The sequence below is a fragment of the Periophthalmus magnuspinnatus genome, chromosome 14 (genome assembly GCF_009829125.3).
Source record: "Periophthalmus magnuspinnatus isolate fPerMag1 chromosome 14, fPerMag1.2.pri, whole genome shotgun sequence".
Taxonomy (NCBI): domain Eukaryota; kingdom Metazoa; phylum Chordata; class Actinopteri; order Gobiiformes; family Gobiidae; genus Periophthalmus; species Periophthalmus magnuspinnatus.
The window spans coordinates 24272062-24282132 of record NC_047139.1 but is presented as its reverse complement, the minus strand read 5'-3'; the positions used below and the strand labels follow the sequence as shown (position 1 = coordinate 24282132).

The window sequence follows — 10071 nt, the reverse complement described above, 5'->3', positions numbered from 1 at the left end:
GCTGTTCTTTGGTCAAACAAAAATGGCCGCGCTCTTCGGGCAATGTGAACGTAAACATCATAATCTTTAAACGTATTAAAATAATATAGCCTAATATTCGTATAATTTAGGAGAAATGGCTTTGAGAGCGTGTGCCCGGGTGATCAGGGGCTCCTCGGCAGGACGTCCTAGGATTGTTTTAGCAAGAACAGAAACGACGTCACGTCTGCTCCAGCCTGGTAAGAGCTCCAAATATGATTAACCTCTGTACCGAAACCAAAAACATGTTGTGCTTGACTTCAGTAGTGCAAATTAATTTATGCTTTTGTATTTTCAAGTCCACACCTTTTCCTCTTTTCAGATTAACTTAAAGTGGCTACTTGATGCAAATGAGTATATGGTTTGTTATTGCATAAATGTAAAAAAAAAAAAATGTTTTTAGAAGCGTTATTTATGACCATTTACCTTTGTTCTTACATTATATACACTAGTATCTTTTTTATAATCATCATAATTTTTATTTAATGTCAGACACATGGTCCATGTAAAAACATACAAGCCATCTAATAGAGTACGATACAAATCACTGCATTAGATCTGTTGCACTGATATTAATGGAATATTGTATAGAGATAATGGTGTCTTGCCTTTACAGGAAATGCAGTCTGCAGTCCAGGAAGGATTGATGGATATCTTCTGCCTCCTGCACGGTTCATTTCATCTGATGCACTGTGGAGTCGTCTGATGAAAGGCAGATTTGCAGAGTCAGAGAGTGGCTCTGCCCGGCTCCCAGCTTCTGTACCACCAGACAGTGGTAGCTAGATTTATCATTTACACTTTCCAGATAATGTTATATTGTTTTTATTGACTGTCATATGACCAAAGAGTTAAATACTTTCCTTTCTACAGCTCAGCAAATATCACTGTTAATGCGACACCCAGACCAGCCTGGAAATGCCAAGGTTTTAAAAGTCGCCATAATTGGTGCTCCTAATGCTGGAAAGTCAACATTGTCTAACCAGCTTCTTGGAAGAAAGGTCAGTAATGGTTTATATTTTAAACACATTAGTTACTCATTTAGATTTGATTGAGTTGGTATTCAATAATAAATAACTTTATTTTAAAGCTGTTTGCTGTTTCCAAGAAAGTACATACAACTCGGACACGTGCGGTGGGTGTTGTAACAGAGGATGAGACGCAGATAGTAAGATTGCTGTTACTATTATACATTGCTATCTAACTAATTGCAATTTTAACACAGCATGTAATCAAATTTAAATATTTGTAAATTTAAAGATTTTACTGGATACCCCCGGCCTAACAACCCCTTCCAAAGTCAAAAGGTAAGACCTGCTTTCATAATAGCATTGCTTGTTTTTTAACTCTATTTTTAACAAATTAACTATTTACAGACACCAGTTAGAGAAGTCCTTACTCATAGATCCTTGGAACACTATAAAAGAGGCCGACCTTGGTAATAATATACCTTACAATACAATATAACTTGGTCTTCATATCTTCAGTATAGACTAGCTTACATAGTATTTTTTTTGTCCAGTGGTTGTTTTGGTGGACGTCTCAGACAGATGGATGTGTGGCAGACTGGACTTTGAGGTGCTTAAATGTCTTGCTCTCCATCCCAACACCCCAGCTATACTTGTTCTCAATAAGGTAATGATTGAATGTTTTTTTTCTGTAACAGTTATTAAACTTTAATAAAATAAATTGCTGTACACTGCCATTTATAAATAATCAGAGCAATGGCACAGTCTAACTGTATATACCTATAATGCATATTTCTTGCGACAATCATTCACCGAACACAATAGAACTGCCAGCACACTTCTTCCACTATAGATTATATTTGATTTCCTATGCAAATTCATAATAAAATACATCCGAATCAAACTATTTTCTTATAGACTATATCATGGGGACTGGCAAAACTAACTCCTCAACAAGCTCTTCATGCTGCCTTTTCCTTTTCTTCTGTTTTTAGGTTGACCTCATAAAGACCAAGGACAGACTGCTGGACATCACTACGGAGCTGACGTGTGGTATTGTAAATGGACGTAAAATCCGGGTCAGACCAGTGATCAGACCTCCATGGGCTGAAAAACGCCCAGAAACAACACGGCACTTCCCTCCCAATGAGGACAACTCAGAGGATCCTGCAGCCTCTGATCATGACAAATCTGCACTGAGTAAAGAGCAGCTGCGAGCGCTGAGCAGTCAGAGAGGCTGGCCCCACTTCAAAGATGTCTTCATGCTCTCATCCCTGGATGCAGAGGACGTAGACACACTAAAGGTGCATGTTTAATGTTGTACTATGGTAGTCAAAAGTATCACTAGCCAATTATTAATCAATATTAAAACTAGTATCGAAACTAGAATCTCATTTTGAAGTATGGGTATTGAAAAATACATAAAATCTGGACCTTTCCTCAATAGTTTTAGGACCTTTCCTGAATAGTTTGGACCTTTTAGATAGTTTTAGGTCTTGATCAATATCAGTATTTTTTTTAAATTATGATTGTGGTATTAAATTGGTATCGATGATCAAATCTTATCCTAAATATTGAAAGCCAGGTTTGAAATTTTACTGTTGTGGCAGCACTGTTCAGCACATCTAAATGAAAGATTATGATAACTCATTGATTTTGCAAGTGGAGGTATTGCTAGGTTTTGGGAGTAAACTCCAATTACAGTTAAGTAGACTCACACATGCATTTAATTGATTGAATAAGTAACTATTTTGGAGTGTCCTGGGCAACTTCTGAACTAGTTGAGAAAGTGAAACAATTACCATTCCCCAATATAAAAAGTTAGACACAGAAGCAAGGAAAATAGTGAGTGGTGTGCTGTGGAAATGTTTTAATCAAAAAAGTGCACCTCGACTCAGAAAGGTTTGAAAAATACTGTGCTAACTGAGAAGCAACTAATCACTAATCTCTTGTTTTAGGGCTACTTCCTGATGAACGCTAAACCCGGTGAATGGCAGTATCACAGTGAGGTTTTAACGGATCAGTCCCCAGAGCAAATCTGTAGTAATATAATCAGAGAGAAACTTTTGGAGTATTTACCTCAGGAAGTGCCATATTCTTTGACTCAGGTAAGTAGAGCTGAAACAAGTTGATAATTTAGTCACAACTAATCAATTGAAATATTTGTCATCTAATTTAGTATTTGAATAATTGTTTATTGCCAATACACAGGCTCTGAAACGTGCTGTGAGCGGATTTAGGGGCTTTATAGACAGAGCAGTTTCATATTCAATATTCAATTCATTTTTTTATTTTTGATGATGAACGTTTTTTTATTTAAATGTAGCCATAATTTTCTCAAGCAGCATCTCAATTTTGTAAAAATCTCTTTCACAAAATAAGCAATTAATCACAAGAGTATTTTATAGATTGATCGAACAGCAAAATAATAATTAGTTTCAGCCCCACTGGTTGCCACTGATTCATTTGTATCTCATGTTGTGTAACAAGACTGGCTGCGGTTACATGCACACTCAAAATCTGATTATTATCAGATTTTTTAAGTTAAAAGATGATTAAATCATTGGATTTCTTTTCAATTATGGTCCATCTGATTACTCACATCAGATTTTTGCAGTTTGCGTGTCATTTAAGTAATCTTGAATGTTCAGAAATCAGATAATAATCCGATTTTGATGTGCATGTAAACTTAGCCACTGGTAATATAAAGTCTATTAGAAGTTGAGATAGGACGCTGGCACGTTTTGACTGCTGCTTCTCCATCTGATAAAAGAAAATCTTCATAACAGCTTTATTTATGGATTTTATGGTAGTTTTGCTGCGATCCTGCCTGCCATCTGATTCTACCTCACTTCGCCTGTTTGTCTCCTACCGTGGTGCTGACTCTCAAGGCTTCCACCAATCTAGTTGCCAGTGGTTGCCTACATGGCCTGGCCGCACTGAGATCCACTTGATTGGTGGCAATAAGCCTGTCAATCAATAACAAAAGCCTGCTTCTGCATGAATTTATAATTGACAATGAACTGAAACTTGGCAATAACCACAAGATTGCACTGCACTCAATCAGACCTCACCACCCAGATACCTTTACTTTGAAAATCCCTGCCCAGTCTCACCCAACATGTCAGCTCACATACACACACCCATGGACTCATACTCAATCTTGTCTGTTCCTCAGTCACAATCCATAACATAGCATAATAATTACTAACTGATTTCGCTATCTCTGACTACCTTGCCATCACCTTGAACATACTCATTACCACCCCAACTCCCAAACAAACTCATTGAATAATTTTCTGCAATCTCAAATCACTCTGCTACCTCTCTCACCTCCTTTCTCCTCCCTTCCTACAAACTCAACCATCTCAGAACTTGTTGACTTTTTCTGCCTTGATCTACGTGCCCCACGAAAAAAAACTAAAAACTCTCTTACTCCACATCTGCCCTTTGGTACACCCCAGAACTCAAAAGCATGACTCCATTGCAAAACCGGTCTCACTGTTCACGCCGAAGCCTACAAAAACTCCACCTACATCACAACTCTCAAAACCTCCCAGTCTAATCATCCATTCCAACTCTTCTAACTCCCGCACCCTGTTTTCCACATTTGCTCAACTTTCCAAACGCATGGACAATATCATCTCCACATTCACTACAGAGAAATGCAATAAGCACTTATCATTTTTCTACTCCAACACCCAAACCATTCACTCAACACTCTCTCCATTTAATCCGCTCCAGAATCCAGCCTCAAGCCATCCAGAAACCAGAGTTTGTCCTCCTTCTTCCCCTTATCCTTCTCTGACACTACCAAACTTCTGTCCATCAAGAAACTCACTACCTGCCATCTTGACCCTTTCCAGTCTCCTCTCCTGAAAGACCCCACATCACCCCCTGTATCCTCCTCCATTGACATTGAATGAGATGTTTCCTAACTTGTACCCAGAAAGCTGAACTGAACCCACTTGAGGACATCCTGGTGGAACATGTTTACAGACGATAGAATGTTTTCATAAAAAAACACAAAATAGACACATTTCCTGTGTCACTTGTATGTAGTTACTGATCTGAGTCATAAGACATATTCTTACTAAAATAGTTCACAGCTATTTCAATAATCGATTAGTTGTAATTAAACAATGAGTCATAATTTATTTGTTGCATTTTGTTTTTGCAGAGAGTTGAACTGTGGCATGAAGGAGAAAATGGGGAATTGGATATATCAGTGAGACTTTATGCAAAGAAAGAGACTCATGTGGTAGGTTGTATTCTTCTTGTATAACTTATTTCTGTGCTACTCAAGAGAATAAGACATATATGCAGAATTACTGGCCCCTTATAGCAAGACACAGTATAGAGATATTGTCAAACAAAATGATAAAATAGGTTTATTTTAAAGGGTTCCATAACAAACTCTAATGTAGCAAAACCTTATGCTGGCATGGATGTGTTTTTGTGTATTATGGCCATGCTAAACCCACACTACATATTTTATAAAATGTTGACGTCCATTCATGGCACATTCAGTTAGATTTTTCCTTCAGTCATTTTCACTTGTAAATATTTCAGCAGCCTTTCTAATCCATTTATATTTAATGACAAAAACTACTTTGGCTGAAATCTGAAATGTTTTGAGGCTGCTGACCTCTGAAACATGCAGCGTAATGTTGGGCACAAAAATCTATAGTTCAAGTTAATGCCAAGTTTTTGAATATCTCAGAAATAGGTCTGTCACAATAATTACTATATCGAGTGATTTGATGAATGGAGCAATAATTTCTGGGGTCAGTATTTATCATGGAGGGAAAACGTCTTATTATTTTTCTGTACTATGATCAAATTTGAGCTGTAACAACAACGGTGGAATAAATAACTTTTAGGACTTATTATAGATACAAACCTTTTTTTAAACCTTTTTTTCTTAATAATCAGTTAGTTTCAATATTGTCATTTATTGTCTACATTTTCTTCAGCAATATATCATACTTCAAAGTTGTTATTGTGACAGGCCTACTCAGAAAAAAGTAAAACAACATTTTATCTTTTCAAACTAATTTTAAATAACAAAACAGAAATATGTCACTTTTTGATACAAGTTTTAAATGCATTAAAATGTTGAATCACATTGCTTTTTTGTTTGGTCAGAGCATGGTGATTGGGACAGCGGGGCAGATGGTGGCACGCATGGCCCGAGAAGTGAGTGAGGACCTCAGCCGCATCTTTCTCACAGAAGTCCGTGTGAAGCTTTCCGTCAAGTTAAAGAAGTAACAGATTTTTTGAAAAGACATTTGGATAAAAGAATGAACATAATAATTCAGATGGGATTTGTGTGTCTAACAACTAACAACACTGAGGATTGTGATGAGGAGAAGACTGTATAATTTGACTGTGCTACGCGCTGTGGTATCTGTCACATAGCATTTATATTAAGGACTTAATATCACGCTTGTGTATTCAAAGGTTACATCAGCTGTATGTAAATATTTAATATCTATGTTTAAAATGGTTATTAAAGAAGACACATTATGGCTATTACTGGTGTTTTGATGATAATTAATTACTATAGTACATTTTGTTTGTTGTAAATATTTATCTAAAACAACTTAATAATAGAATTGGGTCCATTGACTTCCTGTTCAAAACTTCAGAACTCATCTTCTGCTGCTGACCCTGCATCTTCAAAGATATTGGCATTTCAATGTAACAAGCAGCAGATTTTCATTTAATATTTATTGTTGTAAAATGGCTACATGTCTACACGTCCCCTTTAAATTGTTATTTTAAGGTGTGACTCAACGGTCTGTTCCTGATTATAACCCCACCCTAAAGGCCAAATGCGTCACTGGCCATTCACAGAAGTCAAATTGGTGTTATTTTTCGCGCCATAGACATCTATCCTCATTTAAACTACAACAGACCTCTGTAGATTTAAATGTATTATACTGAAATATACTTTGATAAGTTCTTTAAATAGTTTCAGGTTTAATCATCATCTCAATCATTTATTCATAAACTCTTTAGACCTAAGACTGTTTTATCTGTCTAGAGTTCTCTTAATTTTAGCCAGTGTGCTAAAACCCCACACTGCATATCATCAACTCAAGTAATTATTGTGCAAATTAATAGACAGTTACAAGTTCCCTGTAAAAATAAACAGACCTATTCTGCTAAAATCCTGTATTAAACCTGTATGTTGTATTTTGGTCTGACAGCATCTCACATCAAAGGGATGTTTTGACACTGGGTTGACAGCGCGTTCATGGCTGAGTAGCTATGGCAGACTGGAGGCAACTTTTTTTAGCGATCAAGTTTTTTTTTCTTTGCTTGTCCGCAGACAAGACTGCAGATAAACTTGAGACCTGCTACGTCATTTTCACTCAAAAAAGTCCCAGATGTCCTGTTCAAATCCTGCTTTTTATGCCATCACTTTAGCCTCCTCTTTTGAAGTCCAAGCACTACCACTACCCATGTTTGCTTTCTCTTTAGTTTTCCCAGTGCAGCTTTTTACTGTTATTAGACCTGTGCTGCCAACCCCGCGGGCAGAATTGTCTCCCTAATGGATGACAAAATGGGGCACTATCCCAACTCAAAAGTGGGTCAGATAATGGGGATTAGATTTTCCCCTTCTTAACACTTATTCTATTGGGGCATCTTGATGAATATACAGTCCCTGGCCTAGAGCAAAGGCAAAGAGAGGCTTCAGTGTCTCGTAAAAGCTTTGGCCCTGCTTAAAAAAACATCTGCGTTTCTGTGATTAGGCTGACCAGTAACTTACTAGATCAGAGTGTAGACAAGCCAACCAGGAGGCGACAAGGAGGCATAGTGAAAAAGTAAAGAAAAGGGCAATGACTTTAGTTTTGAAACATATTTTATTTGGAAAAGTTGACAAATATTATTTAAAAACAGTGTAACAAAAATTTAATGAAAATGTAAAAAAAAAAACAACCCAACAACATACAGTCTGATGATGAGTAAGATAAGATAAGATAAGATAAGATATGCCTTAATTAGTCCCACAGTGGGGTAATTCCAGTATTGCACTGCACAGTTAAAGAACAGAAGGAAAATACAATACAAAAACAAAATCTATGTCTTGATACTCCAAATTTGAATAAAATAATTTGAAGTAGGACTGGATGATATGATGATTTTCTCTTATTAAAACAAATAAAACCGGGTTGAACATAAAACTATAAGATAAAACATAAACTAAAACCAGTCAATCCCATTTAAAATGGCCTAGTCAAATTTCTTCCTCCAAATTTTGCACTCTGCTCCAAAACACATGCTTTTACTGACACAGGATTCGCTGTACACTTCTCAATCAAAAGACCCAAGCTGATCGCACAACCTCACTAAAGTAAAAAAGTCGCTGCGGTGACATTGAGCAAGAGCCATAGAACCCTTACCATTACTAAACTCAGTAATGGTAACGGTTTGACGGCCCTCCTCTGTTATCCAAAAAACAAGAACAAAAAAATAATAATGATGATGGAAAAAAAAATGAGATTTTGACATGTCCAGATGAAGGAATGTGACCCTGGATAGTACATCATCTATACTGTAGTGTCCATTTTATAAACTTACAGTATAAGATGATATCCTGTCCAGAGCACAAGATGTTCCACATTATTCAAGCATCCACCCATCTCATACTCACTTGCTGCTTGGTGTATTCCTTGTTGCTGTTCTTCTTGACTAACTGTTCTGTGTCTTGGTATCTGCACTTAAAGACCCTCGCTCATTTGCATATGATGATGACATTTGGGTTGTACCAGACAGTTTTCGCGCAGAACTTCTCTTATCAGTGGAGGACCAGGATGTGACGCCCTTGCCCTGATACACACCCAACTTTAGGCAACTTTCATTCAACTGAAAATGCAGGTAGTGGTCAACCTGTCTATTATTAGTGATTATAATGTTATTTATAGTTACTGCGCTGAAAGTCTATGTACATTTCCATTATAACCAACTACAGCTTCTACAATGGGTTTAAGAATGATGAAAAAATATGGCCTGCCATAGTAAAAGTTTAGTTTAAAACAAGATATTATGTATTTTAAATGGTGAAAAATCCTCAAAATGTCACCTAGAGTAGGACACTGAAACAAGAATCTACAATCTGATGGTGTCATAGTTTCAGATGTACAACAGAGGCCTGTATAACTCTATGGGACACCCACCATCTTTGGAAGAAACATCCAGATGTATGATCCATAAATGTTGAACCTTATCACTATTGATTAGGGGTTAGTTTCACAAAGTTACCATATTAATCTTTAATTTAATTTCATTCATTTATCTTTATTTATACAGGAAGAGCCAAATGAGAGAACTCAGACTCTCACTTTTCCCGGGTGCCCTGTTGTATAGAAAAATACAAACAGAAACAAGCAAAACACACGTAAAACATTAAAAACAGGTGCAGGTGTGAATTCTAAATGTTGGTTGGTTTTGCATGTGCTTAAAATTCAAAATAACAAAAAGCTTTTTTTTTTTTTTTTTTTTAACCTTATCTTGGCTTAAAGTCCTTTCAACTAACAACAGTCATGACAAGGTCAACAAATCTTCATTCAGACAGTTAAACAGCACATAATCACAACATAGAAGTCTAAGCTGTTTCCTTCCAGTTAAAACTATAGAAATTCTTGAATGTTGTAATGCCACGTGAACACAACCTTCTGAACTAACTAACTCCAATCCTGTGGAGTAGCACTGCAAACCAGAGTTACTGTTTTGGAGATTCTCTTACCCAGTCAAGACAATTGCCTTAAGATATTTTTGACATTTTAATATTCCCAGGCAGTGTCAATGTTCTCCTCCATTTGTCAGATTTTATTCTCGACTAATTGAATGCAGCCGAGATGAGCCGATGATCTCAGCTGTAACAGATTGGAGCTTTATGTCATAATTTGCCAATAAATCTAACCTCCACTGACTCTTAAAACCTTCTTAATCCTATATCCTACGGATTTATGTTCCAAGATCTGAATTTACGGCAACTGTATCTCATTGGATGTCATGTTATTACAAGATTTGGAGGCATTATTAGATAGACAGTGCTAGATCAGTTTTTGCACACTCT

At 36.6% G+C, this 10071-nt stretch overlaps 1 protein-coding gene across 1 annotated transcript; it reads left to right on the top strand.

The window, feature by feature from the left end:
• On the top strand, positions 1 to 6514 carry eral1 (Era-like 12S mitochondrial rRNA chaperone 1). The gene is made up of 11 exons (XM_033977884.2): positions 1 to 218; positions 635 to 793; positions 889 to 1016; positions 1106 to 1183; positions 1276 to 1322; positions 1392 to 1453; positions 1538 to 1650; positions 1979 to 2287; positions 2942 to 3091; positions 5164 to 5244; positions 6132 to 6514. The coding sequence occupies exons 1-11, from the start codon at positions 116 to 118 to the stop codon at positions 6252 to 6254; spliced, it is 1353 nt and encodes a 450-aa protein (XP_033833775.1). The 5' UTR covers positions 1 to 115; the 3' UTR covers positions 6255 to 6514.
• Positions 6515 to 10071: the final 3557 nt, after the last annotated feature.